The 22794-nt window shown below is 34.1% G+C and overlaps 2 protein-coding genes across 2 annotated transcripts in view; one reads left to right on the top strand and one right to left on the bottom strand.

The window, feature by feature from the left end:
• Positions 1 to 17966, top strand: LOC128994747 (radial spoke head 14 homolog). The gene is made up of 8 exons (XM_054419503.1): positions 1 to 99; positions 848 to 987; positions 1944 to 2062; positions 3120 to 3331; positions 4496 to 4575; positions 8796 to 9032; positions 16627 to 16746; positions 17572 to 17966. The coding sequence occupies exons 1-8, from the start codon at positions 9 to 11 to the stop codon at positions 17752 to 17754; spliced, it is 1182 nt and encodes a 393-aa protein (XP_054275478.1). The 5' UTR covers positions 1 to 8; the 3' UTR covers positions 17755 to 17966.
• Positions 17967 to 20953: 2987 nt separating this feature from the next.
• Positions 20954 to 22794, bottom strand: part of LOC128994253 (general transcription factor IIF subunit 1-like) — a 41119-nt gene continuing 39278 nt past the window's right edge. The window contains exon 12 of the mRNA XM_054418663.1: positions 20954 to 22394. Within this exon, the coding sequence (XP_054274638.1) occupies positions 22184 to 22394 (211 nt within the window). The 3' untranslated portion in view covers positions 20954 to 22183. The remainder of the gene's footprint in view (positions 22395 to 22794) is intronic.

The raw sequence follows: 22794 nt of genomic DNA, 5'->3' as shown, positions 1-22794 counted from the left end.
GAGTTAAAATGGATCTGGAGTTTGGTCAACATCAATTTTTGAAGAAAGACACTTCCTGTCCCCTCAATTCAACCGCTATAGAAAGAATAATAGCAAGAGGTAAGTACACAGGACCAATGCAAAAAACACCATTGTACTACAAACTATCATTACATAAGATGAAGACACTAACTAAAGAAGGTACTACAGCTTCTTCTAGTGTTTTTGCTTGTAATTATAGGTACATGGTAATAACCAGGTAATACATCATTAACAATATTGATTAATGATTAGAGGGATCTAGGTTAATTATTTTAAAGTGAATGGTAGCGGTACCTACATTATAAAGACTTAATAGCATTTTTTAACCAATGAAAACATTTACTCTCTTGCAAAGAAATATTTACATCCAAGCAGTGGTGTAAGCAGTATGTGTGGGAACTGGGAAAGCTCGCCATTGTCTAAGAACTGACTAACTAAGATAATAAGGTTTATATAGGAATATTGAAAAAATCAGAGCTGGGAAAGCCGTACCTATTGTGTGATGTTCTTGTTATTAACATTGAAGCAAGTGGGAAGCAACTCACAACAGTACCTCGGGTTTCCGCTCCATTACACCATTGCTCCAAAGAAAAGTTAGATAACTTCTTTGTGTAGGCGGAACTAAACTACAAATTTACAAATGATTTCCTCCCTGATTATTAAAAAGAAAGCAGAAAGCAACTCATATGAAAGACTGCCTGCCGTAATTGCACTAACTTCATTCAATAATTTGCGTGCCCATAAGATAGAAAAGGCTCAATTTCCCTTTTCATTATGGTACAGTAACTTACATTTTGTTTATTTCATCTCATTTTTATTCTTCCAGGGTTAAAACAGAATATCCGTAATGAAATTGCAATCGAGCCATTTTTGTCCATGGTCAACTTTGAATCTGAAAACTTCAGTCCGGATGTGGATCCCACTAGAGCCTGTCTGGCTTTTGGAGATCGGGCTATTCCTAAAATAGTAAGTGTGCTCTTGATGTGAAAAGTATTGTTAATCAATAAAAGACTTCAGATTCTGAAAGTAAAGAAGTTAACTTATCGTTAATATCCCAATTCTTTTGTAATCAAAAGTAAAATTGTTTTTTGGTTCAATATGTGTTTAAAAAAATCATTCATCATCCTGCTACAACAGAAAGAGCACTGTTGAACAAAAAACAGTGGGAAATAGGGCAACACTTAAACGATTTCTAGAGGATAAAAAATAGAAAATGTGTCTGATATTTGCTAATTTGCTTCAATTTATTTAAACTGATTTGAACATTTTTTCAGTTAAGAAGTATGACGAAGTCACATAGCCTGTTGGTGTTGACAAAAAATCTTTAAGCTTTATAATCTCAACTACCTACTAAATATTGTTGTGATACTGTAATGCAACTTAAAGTGAGGTCAAGAGTTACCTACACTTGAAGGCCATGTTTGGTGTATTTATTCACGTACGTGTATTTACTGCCCAGGCGTTCCCAACGATGCAGTATACATACATTCTTCTGCTGTCCATGTTAGGATCCACCTGGAACTGGAAGCCACTCAACTTGAGGTGCTGTCAGATGAATCGGGTTGCTAAAGCATGGAGGGTGAGGAAAACTGGCACTGCTGGCAACACATCTTTTGGAACATTTTGTAAGAAGAATAAAATAATATAATAATAGCCTAATAAACAACCTAGATCGGATAGCAGGCTGGCTACTTGTGTGCGTAAAAAAAACAAAAACCCTAAGTTCAAATAAACTAAATGATTTTTGGCTTCTTAAAATACTTGAACTATTTTACCGCACCTTCATAAAATAATTGCCCCTTCCTAAACTGGTAGATATGGATGTTTTGGTATATAGGTAGTTCAACAAAACTCAGCATCGATGTTGAGTTATGATAGATCTTGATTTTATATTAACGCAATTTGTTTTTAATGATTTTTAGAAAAGAGAGTTGCTGAGCAAAGATAAGACGATAGCTAAGAGAGCCCTCAGTTCACTGCTGGATGTTGTCCATGATCCTGAACAGGCTGTAGAGGCGTTAAGGTTGCAAATTATACCACGGTGAGACAACCAGCTTATTAAGGCATTGATTAACAATTTTCTGTGACATTGTTACCTGCTGTAACCCATGTAATGTTATGTGCAAATAAATACTTTGACTTTGACTTTACAGTTCGGCCATAACTTCTGTGCGTGGACGCGGGTTGCTACTAGCCAAAATAAAACATACGGGTACCAGTTATTGGCAGTGCTGGGGGTAGGAGTGAGTGAGTAGTAAGACACAAATGTTTTCACAAAAGTACCCCCGCCAACCCCCTCGCCAAGACGTGACCAGATCTGGTTGCGAAAAAATGATTTTTGATATACTGTATCATATGCAAATACATCATTGCTGTGCAAAACACTGAATTAACAAAGATAATTTAATTAGATGTCATGTCAAAATGTCCTTTATTCTAGGGATAGCCCTGGCTAATGAAACAGCTGATCTAAGTCAGTAACAAATAAGCTACAAATCTAGCTTCATTCTACAGTCATTTTCACTTTAATAACATACACACCTTAGTGGCGTCTTTATCTCAATTGTTAATTGGCGAAAGTGTAGGCGTGTCAAAAGCACATAGTCAATGGAAGCACCCCTAAGAGAAAGGTTTATTTAGAGAGCTAGGGAGCGAGCTGGTCTAGTGGTTAGAGCGCAGATCTTCGGTCCCTGAGGTCCCGGGTTCAAATCCTGCCAAATCACCAATGGATTTTATTTAAGTGATAATGCCGCAACCCCTAGGTCTTACTTGAAGTAATGTGAAAACAATCCCGGGCTCGTGCCTAGCGTCCTAGGACAAAAAAAGAAAAAGAAAAAGAGGTCTAGTTTTAATGTACGACAAAGAATTAACATACAGACAATAATACAACGTAGGTAGTGACATTTAATAATCTACAACAATTTTGCTAGAGAGGCAAAAAGACAAGTCAAGCCTTTTTTTCCTCAATGCGTTGTGCTCCATTTCAATCAATGCTGTTATGACACATTCACCACGGAAGTGTAACTGTGGCAGAACTTATTTTTAAAGAGTAAGAATGTGATAAATCATAATCGATTTATGTTCTATGAATCGCACAGACTCGTCAGACTACTGTCGTCGGACGACGTGTTTGTCCGCCAACATGTTCTTATGGTGCTGCAAGTGCTGTCAATGCAGCCAGGCGCGAAACTGACGATCGTCAAGAATCAGCCAATCATGTCAAGCCTCTCCGTTCTCATGATGGACTCTGATCGTAATGTTAGACTGAATGCAGCAAAAACGTTGCTAGCTCTTGCAGCATGGTACTTTGGTGAGTATTGACCATTTAAGCCCCAATGTATATTGAAGCGGGTGAGCAAGCTGGTTTAGTGGTTAGAGCGTGGGACTTAGGTCCCAGGTTCAAATCCCGCCAAATCACCAATTGATTTTATCTAAGTGATAATGCCGCAACCACGTATAGCCTGAAGTAATTTGAAAAACAATCCCGGGCTCGTGTCTAGCGTCCTAGGACAAAAAATGTATATTTGAAGCGTTTTGTTATTTTTGCGTTGTTGTTGAAGGGTTGTGGAGAAAATTATTTAAAAACCGTGCATTTAAAACTTTGGTGATATTCTTAATGGAAAAGGATTAATGTGTTGTAGAGTCGATAGTTATAGTGGGCTTGTTTATAGATAAATATATTGATCAAATTTTGCCAAATTTATTTATTTTTTTTTTGTACTATGCTATTAATATATTACCAAAAATACACTTTTTATACAGCAGTATGCCTAAGTACTCGTTTAATCTAATTGTTATTTAATCAGGGAATATTTCTGACAAGTTTATGGAAATATTTATTTGAGTAAAAACACAATCACACAAATTGGAATCCACTTCTGCAGGTTTGCTGCGACAAGTGTATTATTTATGACTATAAGATTAATCACTGTGTAATGGACATTCTATTTCCTCGTTAAGTAGCCGGCAGTTTTAGAGTACAAATTAATGACACTAATACTGTGAAAATACACTTTCTTTCTTGTTCATAGACTTTTCTATCATGCCACATTTAATGAATTGTAGCATAATATGCTATATTATAATATGATATGGCTACATTATTTATGTCATCAACTAATACACTGTATGAAAATCTGAAGAGAAAATGGAACTATAATTGTAAGATTAGGAAGGGTTATATAAATAGTCAGCTGCGGGGCAGAGCATGCCCTTTGTAAGTATGACCCTCACTCAGAGAATACCCCTATGTTAACCACTTTGTTGACATTGCCTATTGCTATTCTAATGGCTTGATAAATGATACATTTTGATGGTTTTACTATATTTTTTTGGGAAACTTTAACTGGTATCTGCAGTAGTGTGCTAGGGTTATGAACTTCAGTGTGTACATTTTGTAGCCTTATGTTTTGTACATCTAATTTCTTTATTTAAGTCTCCTTGCTATTTTTAATGCACATTTTATGATTCTCAGGAGTTGAAGAGCTGATTAAAGATTACTATGTGTACTTAGTCATCAATCAACTTGAAATCGAGCTAGACAATGATATTGCAGTGAGTAATTAATGATCATACATGACATTTTGACAAATTCTGGAATAATTTCGGAATAGTGGCTGGCAACAACAAATTTAATTATATGCCGAAGTTACTTTCTTTCAGTAGGTCAGTGCCAGTGGCGTAGCCAGGATTCTGCTTTGGGGGGGGGCCCGATCCGGGGGGTCTGGGGGGCATGGAATACCCCCCAGGACTGAAGGGGGGTCCGGGGGTGCCCCCCCGGGAAAAATTTTGGTATTTTATGGTGCTAAATTGCAGTTTACAACACCTCTGGAGGCTCTAAAGTAGAGAATAATATTGGTGTATTACTACTAAAAATTTGTTTTTTTACTGTTCTGAAATCTAAACAAGTTGCCTAAACTACTATTAATCTACGTGACGTAATTTTAATAAAATAAATCAAGCTAACAAAACTACACTCAACTTATAGAATAAAGCATACTAGTGGTCGTCCAGTGATCGAAAACTCGACCCAAAAATATGTAATGTACACGCAATGACTATTGGATACTGAAGAAGACACTATATGTACCAGCTGCCGTCATTTTTTTTAATTATAAAACATTGTACAGAAGACCCAATATAATCGGCACTGTACCACTCCGGCACTCCAGTAATCCGGCGTCTTTTGGCGGGAGGTCTTCCGCGGTCGCGGCAAAATTCTGATCATCTCCCGCGGCCGTGTAGATATCATCATTCTCTCCGGCGGTCATGAAAACGTCATCGTCGTCTTGCGCGATCGTGGCAAAATCATGAACATCTCCCGCGGCTATGTAAACGTCATTGTCTACTCCCGCAGTCACAGAAACGTCATCGTCGACTTGCGCGATCACGGCTAAATCATGAACATCTCCCGCGGTCATGTAGACATTATCGTTGTCTTCCCCGGTCGTGGCAAAATATTGTATCATCTCCTGCGGCCGTGTAAACATCATTGTCTACTCCCACGGTCACGGAAACGCCATCGTCGTCTTGTGTGATCGTGGCAAAATCATGAACATCTTCCGCGGCCATGTAAACGTCATTGTCTACTCCCGCAGTCACAGAAACGTCATCGTCGACTTGAGCGATCACGGCTAAATCATGAACATCTCCCGCGGGCCGCGGTCATGTAGACATTATCGTGGTCTTTCACGGTCGCGGCAAAGATTTGATCATTTCCCGCGGCCATGTAAACATCATTGTCTACTCCCGCAGTCACAGAAACGTCATCGTCGACCTGCGCGATCGCGGCAAAATCATAAACATCTCCCACGGTCACGGAAACGTCATCGTCGTCATGCGTGATCGCGTCAAAATCACGAACATCTCCGCGGACGTGTACACGTTATCATCGTCTCCCGCGTTCACGCGTCATCGTCGTCATGCCCGATCGCGGCAATAGCGGTTTCCGATCGCGCGATCTTCGGAGACGTGTTTTAATTGCATTTTTATGTGTTTTTATTGATAACATTCCAGTAATCCGGCATTTTATATAATAACAACACGTATTGTGTAGTGTGTACGCACTCATTTGACTGTTTCTAGAACGCGCATTGCAACGCTCCCGTGTGCCGTGTGTACAGGTAACTAAAAAAAAAATTTCGGGGGGGGCCCGGCCCCCTTGGGCCCCCTCCCTGGATACGCCACTGGTCAGTGCTGACATGACTTAATTACAAAAACAATTTTCGTGCCTGATGTGAAAATCATTTTAGCAAATTTCCCTATAGGGAAGTAGCTATTACCGTAGGTGGCACGGTAAGACCTAGACCCGGGACCGATTTACTTTTTCATTTTGATGTCCCCAGAGGCCCAAAACACCATTCGTTCAAAATTTTATATATGTATATATATATATATAGACTTATATATATATATATATATACGTCCGTAAACGCGATAACTTGAGTAATTTTTGTCCGATTTTGATGAAATTTGGTTTAAAGGTGTAAAGTGGGATAAACTTGAATGAGTTCGCGAACCAGCATGATCAGACCATGGGAACGGGGCTTTACGGGGGGTTTTATGGGGTAAAAATAGGTTTTTCTCACTTTTGACCCTCAAAACACAAAATTTCCCAATTTCTCTTTAGACCTTTTTAAAGAGCTTAAAAAAACAATTAATTTAGTAAATAAAAGTATTTTTGTTCGGTTAATAGTAACGGTGAAAATTTAAAAAATTGTAAATTTAAAATTCCCATGTTATTCTTATGGAGAATATTGTCAAATGTTGTAGTTTGCTTGTTTATGGATATATTTTGTATTTTGATCAAATTTATTTATTTTGTACTAAGCTATCAATATTTTACAAAAAAAAAACACTTTATTAGTTTCCTTGTAGCAGCAAACCTAGGTACTCGTTAAACCTAATGTTATTAAAATATATTTTATTGAAAATCAATTAAGACAAATGGAAATTCGCTTAGTCGGCAGGTTTGCTGCGGCGGGGGTATTTTACTTTTTCATTCACATTTTGAAATTTTAACTTGTTTTGCAAACGTAGAGTTTATAAAAAGAGAACGTAGAGTTTATGGAAATTAAGAACAGTTTGGAGCATTTTTAGGGCTATGATCAGCTTTTTTGATACTTTACTGTGTGGCTTATTTTTTTTTTTTTTTGTAATGAGAAATACAAGGGTGGTTTTCTGGTTTTATAAATTGTATTCAAAGGGCAACCTCTCAAGAGAATGACTATTGGTTGCTTAAATAAGATGAATGATTGAGGAAACATTGATACACAAGATTTCATCTATCAAAGTCTCAATTGATTTTCACAAATACTGGGTGATAAATGTACAGTAGTTAAGTTTAATTTTGAATTGAAATTACTCATATAACAATCAAGACCTAGCTATGGGGACTAGACTGAAAAATATTTCAAGTAAGGTAAACTCTTAAAGGTCCAAATTGGCAAAAAGTAAAAAATAAAATGTTTAACCCATTGGCGCCGACTTATGAGCGTTACTCGTACGGCCGCTGCAGGCCCGGCAGCCGACTTACGAGTGCCGCTCGTGTCACCGCTAGGCAGCGCCATTAGTTGTTTAGTTATTATTATTTTTTGCCCTTTTAGCGAATTTCCCATATAGGGAATAAGCTATTACCGTAGTACTCATGGTAAGACCTGGACCCGGGACCGATTTTTTTTTTCGTTTTGAGGTCCCTAGAGGCCAAAAACACCATCCGTTCAAATTCATATATATATAAAAAACATCAAATTTAGCAATTTCTTTCTAAACTATTTTGTAGAGCTTAAAAAAACAAATAATTTAGTATATTGAAGCGTTATAATGCGCCTAATGGTTACGGAGAAAATTCCAAAAAATTGCAAATTTAAAATTCCCATGTTATTCTTATGGAGAATAAGTAAACTGTTGTAGTTTGCTTCTTTATTAACATATTTTGCCCAAATTTGGAACATGTTTTTATTTCTTACTAACAATTAACATTTTACATAAAAAAAACACTTTTACCCTCCCTGTTGCAGCAAACCTAAGTATGTGTTAAACTGATTCTATTTAAATAGGGATAAATGTGATGTTTTTAAGGAGACATTTTAGTGTAAATCCAATCAGGCAAATGGAAATTCGCTTAGTCTGCAGGTTTGCTGCGGCGGGGGTATTTGTTTCTTCTTACTATTATAATGATTATAAATATCTTGTTTCTTGATTTGCGTATTTACTCATTTATTTTAGCGAATAACAAACAATTTTGTGTTGCCATGGAAACCACATATTACCAAAAATCAGCTGCGGTAAGGTAAACAAACAATTTAAAAAAAATGTTATTACTTATAAAAGTACACAACTTTTGATTTTTCTAAGTAGGGAATCGATTGAACTTTATAATAGTAGTGTTATTTGGTGTCTGGATTAATCTTGGAATTTGTATATCAAGTTTACTTTCAAAATATTGTTTTTAAAATTTTTATTTTTATAATCTTTATATATATATATATATATATTTTAGTTTAGAACTTTGACTATCCAATTACCACTTTTCTGGTAGACAATTTTACTGTGAACAAAATGGTGAAAGAATTATTAATTTATTACCTAAGGTTTTCTTTCTATAGCAGTTAGAGTAAAAGTCTACAAATTCGGTAAAATTAATTGCCGCCAGAGGGTGATGCAGGTAGCGCATTAATTCCTTCCCCAATGGGTTAATCCAAAAAAGTAAAAAAAAACACCTTATAAAATTAGAGATAAATACCTGTATCGGATAACTTATTTTTATTTTCCAGGTGGCACTGATGCAAACACTGATTTTACTACTTGATCACAGCAATGAAGCAAAGTACCAAGCAATGACACACAGAGCTATCGAGCTCTCAGTTTATCTTGATCATACAGAAGCTCAGCTGAGAGCTTTGGGGTGTGAGCTCGTAGCTCAACTTGCCAGACTGCCAGAAGGAAAAGAGGAGATAGTCTTGCACAGATGCGACATTCTCGCCAAGTTGACTTGCCTGCTTGACGATGAGGTATTTATTGTTTTCATTGTTCATTTAGGTAACACTAGTTTCTTTATCCCTGCTTGGCAATTCTGTGAGGGCTGAGGACCCAAAAGAGAATGTAGTTTATATACTTTTGATAAAAGTTATACACCCGCCTTGCTAATAGAAAGGAATCTCACCTTCACCATTTATATTCTTCAAACTCTCTTTTTGGTTGGTTTAAATCATCTTGGTTGAATGATAAAATTAATAACTTTGTCAAAATGCAAATATTGTGGTTTTTCTATTTGATACCGAGGAGACAAATCAAAATTTTCTTCTGAAACTCCCATCTCTTTAGACAACAATGGGGTGTGGCCAAAAGATTTAAGGTAACAAGTATCTATGTGTTGGCTAGTTTCATCTAACCATTGTGAAAATTTCAATCCAGTTTGTTCAGTAGTTTTTGTGTTCACTCATGCATACTTGTAGAAACACAGATGTTCAAATTCAAGTTTGAGAGGCATGGCCCCCACATTTAATTGTGGGCCCTGTTACCAGGATCTGGCTCGGGCCCCCCTAATGACCGGGGGGTCGGGGGCGTATGGTCCGGGGGTTCTCCCCCGGGAAAATTTTGAAAATGTCATGTATTATTAGTGAGTTTTTAAGGCAATCTAGGTATTAAATTTGTGAGTGGTAAATGGCACTTTTGGAGCCTTTTTTAAGAATAAGAATAAGAATAAGAATAAATTTATTTTCTTGAAAGCAATGTTACAAAGTTATTGTACATGTTACCTATGTTACATAAATATTACAAAAGCGTAAATTATAAACATAGATACTGTTGTGTTTTCATTTGTAAAATAAATCAAATTGATTAACTTCATACTAATTAATTAACCTAAAATTCATTTCTAGCTATTACATATTATATAAACTAAACAAAACATAAAATCATCATCTATATATTATACAACAGTTATCGTCTCTCAAGAAAATTTAGGGCCTCCAAAGGCATTGCCTGTGTGGAGGTTCCTTATCTAATTATTTTGATAAAGGAATACGCAGGATAGTTTCTTAAGCTTTATTCCTGACCCACTTGTTGTTATAGTAAAAACATAACATCATCTTATCTCTGTTCACAACTGCTAGGATTCGTGTACATTAATTCGAATTCAAACATAAAGAAAATGATTATAAAATTATAGAATCAAATCATACATAAACTTTAACTATACATTCCAAATTATCAACTGTCAATAGCCAAGTCTTTAGTTTCTTTGAAAATCCACCTAAAGTTTTACAATTTAAAATATTTTCAGGTAATTTACAAAAAAGCTTAGGACCTACAAAACAGTAACTATTAAGGAAAAAAGTTAAATTAGGCCTAGGCACAAGTGCACGCACAGGGTTCCTTAATCTTTCTTTATAAGTATTATTAGGCTTCCTGAAATCTCCACTTAACTCATAAAACATTTTTAAGACTTTGTGTAAATACATACATTTTAAAGGGAGAATTTTTAAGTCTAAGAAAAGAGGTTGTGATGGTTCCATTTTGCTCTTTTTCTTAATTACCCTGATAAACTTTTTTTGTATTATGTAAATAGGTTTCAGTTTAGATTCAAAGGTACCACCCCAGCAAAAAAGTCCATAGTCTAATCTACTATTTACAAGTGCAAAGTATAAAAGTCTCAAAACATTTTCTGGACAAATGTCCTGTAAAAAATAAAAATATCTCAATGTAATGTTTAGCTTCTTTTTTAAAATATTTATGTGATTAACCCAGCTAACCTCTTGATCCAGGACTAAGCCTAGATACTTTATACTATTGGTTTGCTGAACTACAGCACACTTATCAGCACACTGAGTACCTGAGCACAAACATTTAGCGCAAGTGTAAATAATATCACCATCAAATCGCATTTCATTTCTTAGTGAAAAATTAATAAATTTGGTTTTTTCTGGACTTAGCAACATGTTATTTTTGGTGAACCACCATTGAAGAGCTTTAAGATCTGAGGTCATTTTGTGTTTTATGTCAGTTAAGCTATCTCTGACATAGCAAAGGGCAGTGTCATCAGCGAAGGAGGTAATCTTCCCATGCAATGTTGCATTACACAAGTCATTAATGTAAATTAAGAATAAAGTTGCACCCAAGACCGAACCCTGGGGCACCCCACTAGTAATGCAACCCAATTCACTTAGAGTATCATTAATTTTGACTAATTGTTTTCTGTTTTCCAAATAGCTTTCAAACCATTTTAATACATTCCCTCTTATTCCACTATAGTAAAGTTTTTCCAACATGATTTTATGGTCTACCGTGTCAAAAGCTTTCTTTATATCTAAAAAGACGCCACTAACCTTCTTCCCCTCATTCAACCCATTGTAAACATTATCCATGAAATCTCTCAGTGCAGCTTGTGTTCCTAAACCCTCTCTGAAACCAAACTGATTTTTACTAAAATAATTTGTTTGTTCAAGAAAATTCACTAATTTTTTCTTCATAATCTTTTCGTAGACCTTGGCAAAGGTAGGCAAAAGAGATATAGGTCTAAAATTGTTGCAATCATCAGGTGACCCACTTTTATGCAAAGGAATCACCACAGCCGTTTTCAATTGATCTGGGAAAATGCCCTTTTCGAAACTTAAGTTAACTAAATATAATAAAACATTTACTACCTTAGGATATATTATTTTTATGACAGCTGTACTTATGTTATCTATACCAGGTGACGTCCCATTATTCAGCGATCTAATAGCGCAATCTAAATCCTCTGCTATCACAGGATATATAAATATAGACCTACAAGATTGTGTATTAGTGAAACATTTTTTAAAACTACAGTCATTAAAATAGTCTGGCTTATTTTTTTCTATATTTAAATTATCAACAACGGACAGGAAAAACTTGTTAAATTCATCGCATATTGTTTTGGTGTCATATACTATGCAATCATTTATGTTCAAACTCTTGATTTTACTTTTAACAACCTTTTGACCCGTTACATCATTAATAATTTTCCATGTACTCTTAGAATTACCATTACATTTTACAAATAGATCTTCGTAATAATTATTTTTCAATTTTCTAATTTCAACTTGTAATTTATTTCTATATTTTTTATAATAACGTTTTAATTTTTCATTATTTGGATGACTTTTAACCTTTTGATAGATTTTATTCTTTACTTTAATTTTCATACATATGAAATTATTTATCCATGGTTTTAGCTTTTGTATACAATTTTTATTTTTAGAATTCACAACTATTCTACTTTCTAAGATAATGCTCACAAGTTTATTTTGAAAAGTATCAAATGCAGTGGAAGGATTTTGATCTGAGTAAACATCCTGCCAATCTACATTATCAAGCTGAGTTAAGACTTTTCTGTAATCAGTTCTGTAAATTGGAGGATCCAAACAACGAGCTGATACTACTGTCTTATCATCAGCTACACTGATATCTATTACTATCATTGAGTGATCAGTAATATGTGCATGACTTATCTCTACATTAACTTTAGTCTTAATTTTGTTTCCTACCTTCATGAATACATGGTCTATTAATGTCGCAGTGTTATCTGTTATTCTCGTAGGTTCATGAAGTAGACATTCAAATCCATTCACAGAAAGAATCGTAATATAACTATCGTTTGTACTATTATTTTCTAACAAGTTGTAATTTATGTCTCCAACTAAAATGGCATTTTTATAACATTTAAAATTATTGTTGCTATTAAAATAAGCATTTAGTTCATTTACAAACAGATCTTTATGGTATCCATGTAATCGGTATACTGCCAACATACAAAAAATCTGTGTATTAAATTTAAATTCTACTTTTAATATATCTGCCGACTGAAAATATACTGGATCACAACTAATCAACTCAATATCTGATTTTATATAAACAATAGTACCTCCAGCTCTATTCTCATCATTTGATTTGATATAACTATTATAGTTAGGAATTTCGTAGAAACATAGCTCACTCTTATCTATCCACACTTCAGTTAACACGATAAACTCAGGAAAAAGTTCCTTACTACTTAATTCAGATAACAACAAATTGCAGTTTTGCCTAATACTACGTATGTTCTGATGCACAATTAAGAAGTTATTATAACTTGCAACATTTAAATTTGATTCACAACAATTACTTATTTGGAAAAAATATATGAAGAATATACATGAATTATAATATCTGATACATTACAGATTTTACAGAAATACAAAAATAAATTTAAAGTTGTTTTATTAGTTGTACTTAGTTTTGGCTTTAGATATTACTTCAGTATTTACTACTGACATGTCTTTCAAAAGATGACTCGAGCATGACTCGAGCTACGAATTACTACTTTAAGTCCTCTTCTGATGTAATTACCTTGACAGGAGCGTTTTCTTCCTTCCGCAGAAAAATCTTGCCGTTTCGCACCCACAGGAACTTGTAGTTCTTCTCCTTCTTGTACGTTCTCGCCAAGGTGTGCAACCTCCGCCGGGCTGGTGACAATGATTCATTGATATAGATCGGCAAATCATCCGTCCTACCCATGTGTCTGGTTGAGAGTGTTCTTTTCACACGCCTTTTTCTTAAAAGTTCTTCCTTGTCAATCCGACGCACAAACTTGACAATGATTCCTGATTGAGTACTTCCACTTCCCCTAGGTCCTAGTCTGTGACAAGTGTCGACCATGGTATCAGTGATGTCCATGTCCATAGCCTTGCCGACTTCTTTCACAATAGTCAGTACATCCTCCGTAGGTGTACGAGGGATGCCCTGGATCTCCACACAATTAGACCTCGAGTACTGTTCACACTCCTCTACACGCTCTTCTAACATTTTTACTTTCTTCTTAAGCGCATTATTTTCAGCAGTGATACTTTCAATAATTTTATACAATTTTTCATTTTGATCATTTTGAGCTTTAAGAGCATTTGTGTTCTCTTGAAGCTGCTGATTCATGGATTCATATGCAGCATTAAAACTCATTTCCTGATTCTTTTGCATATCTCTTATCTCCGTAACTACATTCATAACATCATCTATGCTTAATTTACCTTCACAAGTCGCAGACTCTAACCTCATACTTTTTCTTTTTTCTTTAGCACATTTGTCACAACGCCACACAAGTCCATCCGCAGTGATACATTCAACTTCAGCTTTACTGAACTTCAAACAACTTGCGTGAAAATCACCATCACAATCTTGACACGACAACTTTAGCTGTTTAGCACTTATGTTTTTAACACAAATTCTACAATTAGCCATAACTGATAATATTATAGAAATATTTTAAATTTCATGAAACACGAATTTAACACTTAGTACACGAAACTATAACACAGGACATTGAAGCAGGATAAGAATTCCTAATCAGTGGGAGCACTAATTGATAACGATGTTTACTGTCCGAACGCTGACTCATAACTTAAGGAAGAAAAGAGTTCTTCAATGAGTTTTATAAGACTTAAAATTACAGGAATTCAGCAATTAAAACTATTTCTACCAATACACAAAAGCTCCATGCCTATTAATATTTTGTCTTTCATATTTCCCTGTAAAAGGGTTTGGCTATCTTAATATCTGCAATAATTGAATTTTGTAATATGGAGTAGGAAAAAAAACTTACGTAAATCGAGTTTAACAGCTTACACCAATGAAATCATATTTTATTCAGTGACACTTTTCATCAAGAATTTTAACAATACTACATTTTTTTGGGAGTGGATGCCTGCTGAGCTGCCGAACTTGCGCGAGTAGTCACGGAGAAAAACGAATGTGCACGAGTAATGCCGAGAATGACCGATGCTGTCGATGCCGATGCTATCCAATCCATGCTTTAGTACACTACTATACCGAGCGAATAGGGAAGAAAACTTAGGTCAAAATTATTACAATCTTTCATATTTTTAACACTCCAAAAGTAAAGAATTTTTAAGTTTGTGTCAAATAACCTAGATTGCAATTATTAATTGAAATATTCCATACATAAAAGTGCAACCGGGACCAAATGTTGATAAAACGGGACAAATAAGCGTCCCGAGAGGATTTGTCGGGATGGACCAGTCACCCTAAAACGGGACGTCTGGTCACCTTAGCCATGGTACATAGTACATGTCAATTTTTCAATGTTTTACAAATTTTATTTTAACTTATAACTATTAGGATTCATTCTTGAAACCATCAGTTAAATTATAAAACCAAACTTTGTTTATTATGGGGGGAATGAGGTAGGAGTGGCTAGGCACCTGGCGGGAGGAAGGGGTAGAGGGAGTTTGTGGAGCCGGGGCCCGAGCTGGCTGTTCTGCTGTTGTATAGTACATACGCACCTAAGCACCTATAGTATTTAAATATAAACTACCTTAGAATCTAGAATTAATACATTTTAAATTATTTAACTTTGTTTTTTGTAAAATATATATATTATTTTTTTATCTTCAATTTATGATCTGCTGTAAAGTGATCTTCAATGGGGAAAAAATAAAAAATAAAAAATAAAAAAAATGGGTAGACCCGGGCCCCCTGAGGGCCCGGGCCCTGTGACCAGAGTTGCACCAGCCCCACCCTTGTGGGGGCCATGTTGAGAGGGCTCTGTTCAGGGTTATAACTTAGGACTTTACTGTCTATCTAAGATTGAATCCCGTCAGGTATGAGCTACGCATAAGAACATTTATTTTTACTCTATTGTTATCTTGAAGATTATACAATAAATATTATCTCTCTCTTTTCGACTGAAGGGTGTGACAACAAATGGTAGACAGCTCAGGGCAAGTTGATGGGATGGGTAGTAGTATAGTATCAGATCTGGTACTTCACAATTTTTTCTCATGCGCATCTGTGCACTTAAAATTTGTTTAGTATAAATAGGTAGCAAACTTTTTCCTCTGAAAGATGAAAACCTTAGTAAAGTATACATTATTTACATAAGCAATTTCTGAGGCTCTAAATATTTCAACAATAATTTTTTCAGATAATTAGTTCAGATAAACTCCAGTATCTTCAATCTAATATCTACTTACAAAAGTTTGTCTGACCAAAGAACAATTTGGGTAATATTTTCACCTATAACCGTTATTAAAGTAGCTATTTCAGTTCAGTTGTTCTAATAATTGAAAAGTTTCACATAGGCTAACAGCATTGTTTACTTTCATAACAGCATAGTTTAACTCATAACAACACGGGTAACGGACCAATGAGGTTCAAAGATTAAGAGAGAAGAAGTAAAATTGTAATGATTCGAACTTCACCTAATCAGCTGTTCAGTCCAATTTAATTGGCGAGTGGTGCAATTTAGTGTTTGGTACAATGTTTCGTTCCATCACTGTCAGTGGCAATGAGAGGTTACAAACGAAAAATAATCTCTTTTAGAAGTTGAGTACCGTAGTGACTTTTAGTAATTAAAGCACTGTCGTAGGTAAAGTAGTGTACGCAACTCGCGTAATTAGTGTTAACGACACTCGTAGAAGTTTTTAAGGCACTCGCCAAGGCTCGTACATTAAACTTTCTACTCATGTCGTTAACACTCTTTACGCAATCGTTTCTTAAACTACTATAACATTACATTTTTTTGTCAGATTACATAAACATTTTGTTTCGGTGGTTAAAAATACTCAACGTTAAATACAAACATATTTACAGAATGAAGAGGTGCAAAATCACTCAGCTGAAGCCCTCATGTTTGTGCTTGTATCAAAATCAATTAAGAACCACTGTTTGAAAAATCTCCCGATAATGTGCAAACTCCTTCGATGTGCTCAGGTATGTATACCTTAACGTCTCAAATTATTCAACTCAGTATAGTCAATTAATTCAAGGTTTGTCAGTCATTATTCTGTGGACAGACAGTTTCAATAATACTGCAATACATTCAGTGTAAGTTTCTAGATCTCTCTTGTGCTCTTTAATCAGAATGTTTACCTTTCAATCCTGAAAAATGTTAGCAATTTGATGGATTCAAAACTGGACCCAGCTGTCCTTGATCATTGGGCTTTTAATAAATGGCCCTGACTAATGAAACAGCTGATCTTAGTCAGTAATCACAGTTATAATCTTATCTATCAGACATGCTCACCATAAAATACTCAATGGTGTTGGTGTCGTAGAAACTAAATCTCTTAATCTTGTAGGTTCTGAAAACTTCAAAGCAACAGAAGTCAGCAAGATGAACAGTATGGCAATCTTAATTCTGGATTTTATTATCATTTTGTATTAAGATAAGGACACAACTGGCCATATTCACAAATAAGAATTAAGAGTGGAATGAAATGCCTTGTGCAGCTTTGTTGCTGATTAAGACCAGCTGTTTCTTAAGCAAGGAGGAAGGACCATTATTAAAAGCCTCATAAATCTACTCCTATCCTTTCTCTCCCATATTCTCAGGCAATAAGCCCTTTCTCTTCAAACCTAAAAGCCTCATAAAGGTAGACTGCTGAGTGCTGTGTAAAGTTTTAAACTACCAGAAAGCTACTGACCTTTCCTCTAGACAGAACCGTCAACCTTTTGTATACCAGGCAAGCAACCACTCAGCTGTTATCTGATTTATTACTGAATTACTATTACTGATGTTAACCAGCAAATTATCAGTATTTCAGAGCACCAGGCTTGCAGATGAATGCACTCAAAGGACTGACCTGTTTGGCTGAACATCCTCAGGCCAGAGAGTTTCTGGTTCACAAAATAAACGAAATTGAAGCCATCAGAGTCGCCAACCAACTGGTGGACAGCCATAAAAAGATCCTTCTAACGACCATAAGAACAGTAATATAGATTGTTGGGAGAAAAAGTCAAAATTAACAATAAAATTGCTAGAAGCGATATTTACATAATTGAAAATTGAATTATCCTAATGTTTATAGGGTGGGAGCTTTAAAGTTTTAATTCACTAAATCTTACTTCAATTTTAGTCTCTTCAAAAATTTGTTGTTGCTAGTAAATTAGCGTTATTTAATTTTTTGTACAAACGATAATAAATTTTTGTATAAAAAAACGTTTTAGTAAAATAATAAAAATATATAATAATGTATAAAAAGTTTTGTTTTTTAATAATTTACAAACAAATTTTTCAAAAACAAAAAGTTTTTAAACGAACTAAAAAGTAGAAAATAATCTATAAATATGTGGAGAGAATAAATACTTGTAAGATTTAAAACGAAAAACATGGGGTGCATGTAATAGATAATTTACAATTACCTTCACCTATTGAACTAATGTATTATCATCTATTGCATGCACCCCACGTTTTTCGTTTTAAATATTACAAGTATTTATTCTCTCCACATATTTATAACTATTTTCTACTTTTTAGTGTGTTTAAAAACGTTTTGTTTAAAAAAAAAATATTTATAAATTATTTTATACTTTTTAGTTTTTAATGTGTGTGGATGTTAAATCTATTTCAAGCATCGATATCAGATTAAGACAGAAGCATGTGGGAAATCTAAGGTTTATTTTGAGTTTTTTTTTTCATATAATTATGTATTAGATTGAATGTATGGCCAACCTACTAACTATAAATATATCAATCTATTTAATTTATTGTTTACTTTTACTTTATAGAATACTAAATAAATGACATTATTAACAAACACCTTTATATCTGCAATCAGATTGTTTATCTTTATTTTGAAATGTTTGTTTGTATAAAGAATCTCTTGGGAGCATAACCTGTACTTCTTAACCTCTGCTCTTCGAACTGTCAAATTTAAGTATTTACAGCTGACTTAAATTGATTGATATATTTATTTACATTCTTTTAAAATATAAACATGGAAAATTTGGAAGCCCATTAGGCGTAGCCAAGGCCACACTAAAAAAACAGGCCGTAATGCTCGTCAAGCATGAAGTCACAAAAGAAGACGGCAATGACGTAATTAAGGTTATATTTTGGTTTTCGATGAAAATATTAAAACAAGCAGCTGATCACAAACGGCAAACATTACGTCATTGCCGTCTTCTATCGTGATGTCATTCTTGACGAGCATTACGGCCTGTTTTTTTAGTGTGGCCTTGGCGTAGCCCAAGGGAAATATGAAAATTAAATGATATAATATAGCATTGTCATCCATTTGTGAGCTATGTTTCAAGTTTCAAGTCTCTAGCTCATCGGGAACTTCGTTTAAAATTGATAACAAAATTTGTAGGAAAGCGAGCTAATAAAAATAAGCCCATGGGGCGTAGCCCAAGGAAAATATGAAAAATAAATTATATAATATTGCATAGTCATCCATTTGTGAGCTATGTTTCAAGTCTCTAGCTCATCGGGAAGTATAAAAATTTGCAAGAAAGCGAGTTAATAAAAACAAGCCCATGGGCATAGCCCAAGGGAAATATGAAAATTAAATTATATAATATTGCATTGTCTTCCATTTGTGAGCTATGTTTCAAGTCTCTAGCTCATCGGGAAGTTAGTATAAAATTGATTGCAAAATTTGTACCGGACAAGAAAGCGAGCTAATAAAAACATCTTAAATTATTATGTATAAATTTAAAATACTCCTTTACATGATTTAAAATACGGCTTTTTAAGAATCCAAACTTTGTTAATTGAGATAGGAATTCAAACTTGTTTGATTGATTTCACGCCATAAAACTATTTAGATTACTTTTCTCATTTTTCATACTATTTTGGGCAAGCCTATTCTGTCTAAGCCCAAAGGAAATTTAAATCTCTGGGAAGGCAGCAACTCGAACCCGAAGAGATTTTTTAAATATTACTCCCAAGTCATGATGGTAATTTTATCAGACTTTAGTTAGTGATGTGGGCCGGGTAAATACCCAGTGGGTAGGTAAATATAAATTGGGTATTTACCCGGGAATTTACCCCAGGCCCGGGTAAATACCCAAAAACTGGGTATTTATAATTTTTATTAAAGTTAGAGAAGATTGAGATGTTTTTTTGCAATTATCACCCTGTAAGGATAGTAAAATGATGATAAAATGTGTTAAACAAAATTTCATATGGTCACTACTAGCATTTTACTTCTGGTTACAATCACCATAAATACCCAGGTCTGAGCATAAAGCATAATCGGCATAAATACCCTGGTCGCATGGTTGCACTGGTCCTGACTATGCTACTTATGATTTTTTAATTTCTATGATGGATGGATGAATTTATTTTATTGAAAGTGAAGAAAAATAATTTGCAAAGTAGCCTAATAATTATTATTTATAAATACATGAAAATTTAACCTAGTAGTGGCCTAGGCATGTAAACAACTTAAGAAAATAATTAAAATTCAATCTGTAGGATGGCAGGATTTAATAATATTTTTGTCCTAGATCTTTTGTTGGTATCAATAGTATCAAGATTAAAAAAAAACTAATTTCATAATAAACTTGTGATACAAAACATTTAAATCTATAGCACAATAAATCTTTCAAAACTATATTAAGTTAGACCAAAAAACAGGAGATAAATTTTTTTAGTAGGTTTATCCAAATATATTATTTTTCCAACTAAGCGGTAACACAGAAAAGTTTAATTACTTTTAGTATTCTGCCTTAGGTCTGTCTAGCCTTCCAAGCCATTTATACGATAAAATTTTTTAACTATCATAATTTAATAACAGTAAAAGTAGGTTTAGGTTCACTATTTCTCTGATGAGGTGTTGTCTTGATAAAAAACGAAACCCCATTCTTATTTAAAAACTTTGTTTTATTAAAAAAAGTGCTAAATCATTAAATAAAAGGTACTAGCAAAGCTTCAAGTTACTGTTAAAGGTGTTATAGACTATCCTAATTTTTCATGTAATGATAACAATAACATATTTAGGGGTGAATATAAATTAATTTCAATCGATTTCATAAATACCCAAAATACCCGGGTATTTATGGATTTTGGGTATTTACCCTGAGTTTTAAATACCCGGGTATTTTACATCACTAACTTTAGTGTTTAGTGTCAATGAAAAAATTTTAACAGGATGAAAAATACAAGGAGGAAAATATAACAAAAACAATAACCTCATAGCCAAAGTTTACTTGGAACGTATACATGGTATACATTATGTATTTACATGTCAGTGGCATAAATACAACAGAACCAAGTTTCCAATAAGCCCTTGTGATACCTTATTAACCCTGAAATTCTTATAAACAAGTTGAGTACTCTTGTTTTTTAAAGATAAAAATATTAATTATATGCCTGCAACATTAATTCGAGTATACACCTTGATCCTTACCTCATTTCTTAACAGTAGAAACTGACAGGATTGTTAAATGTTTAGTTTAGTTTTTTCGCTGTAAAATTTATAAACAACGAATGTCTTATGGGAATATCAATATTATTTAATTCAATGCTAGTCATTAAATTTATTCACAAACTGTAGATGTTCAAAAATGTCAAGTATAAAGAAAATATTAAGAGATTTAAAAATGAAAATACTTAAAAATTTACAAAAAAATATTTTTTAACAATACAACAATATGTAGCAGTAGAAAATGGGCTTGGAATATAAACATGAGCTAGAACAAAATTTCATATCGATTTCCCAATGTATCTATGACCCTGACATTCACGAGCCAAAATAAATACAGTATTTACAAACAGACATTTTATAGTCATTCTGCTTTAAGAATACGTGTTTAGGGGTACAAGCTTTGGGGTTGGGGTGCTAAAAAAGTTTGTTGCCCCAAATTTGTTTGAGTTTTTTTCAAGCTCTACAACTGAGGTAGATTGTCCTTTGAATTCATTGGCTAATTCATTCGGATTAATACAGAACATATTTTTACAAAAAAAAGGAAATAATATAGTAAATCAATGAAATTAAGAAAAATAAACCACCCTACCCAGGTAGTATATGCAATCAGTATTAGCGATATAAAAACTCAACTCTACTCCTCAAAATCAAGACGTTTAATTGAAAAATAAAAAAAACCAAGTGGTAACTGGCAGATTCAGTTAAGGTAAGTAATTTAGAGTTATTATATTAAATTATTGGCGTTATACCATTGGCAGTATGACAGAAAATGTTGCTATTCACCACAAGGATCAAAAGTGACTTTTTCGCCCTTGCTCATCTTGTAGACCAGTATAACCGGCACTTAATTCAAAAAGCTTTGTTCACTTTTGGTCCTTGTGAAACGTACTATTTGCAAAATAAATAAAAGACGACTAAACAACAATACAAGTTCAAAATGTAAATTAAAGATTTAAAGAACAATAAACAAAAAATATACCGATTACAATAAAACGTCAAACAGGTTTCAGCGAGAAGAACATTTTCCCTTTGATCGTTTGTCTATGAGGGTTGATTTTCTTCAACAGCTGTGTCATTACGTTCACCAGCTGTTCCGACGTAAGTCCCGTCTTCTTGCTCTTGAACTTTTGCAACAGTTCTGTAGTCGACATGGGCTTTCGCATCAGGTAACGTCGAACTGCGTCCTCTGTGATGCCACTATCAGAGCTGAAAAAACAAGTTAAAATGATAAACAACAACTAAATATGATTCAAAAGAAAATAGACAGAACTACTATCAAAAACTTATGATCTTGAGTCAAGATAAAAACACAAATCAAATTTCTGAACAGAATTTAGCGTCTCATAGTACAACCAACGCAAACCAATTAAAAAAAATGAAATACCCACACAAACATTAAGGTAGGTGAAAAGTAGCAAAATGTTCTACAATTACCTACTCAAAAAGAATTAAACAATCCCTCCAAACCAAAGACCCTAATAATATTAGTTCTAGGTTTGTCTTTTAGGTTGTAACACATATATCAGGCCCACTTTGTAATCATTATCATGCACAGTTTGTAATCTTACATACACAGTAGTATTTAATTTTGGTTGCCCTACTAACA

The sequence above is a fragment of the Macrosteles quadrilineatus genome, unplaced genomic scaffold (assembly GCF_028750875.1).
Source record: "Macrosteles quadrilineatus isolate MER2022 unplaced genomic scaffold, UCM_ALF_1.0 Scaffold_5__1_contigs__length_97177068, whole genome shotgun sequence".
Classification (NCBI taxonomy): domain Eukaryota; kingdom Metazoa; phylum Arthropoda; class Insecta; order Hemiptera; family Cicadellidae; genus Macrosteles; species Macrosteles quadrilineatus.
The sequence above is the reverse complement of the archived record's forward strand: the minus strand, read 5'-3'. Positions and strand labels throughout refer to the sequence as shown.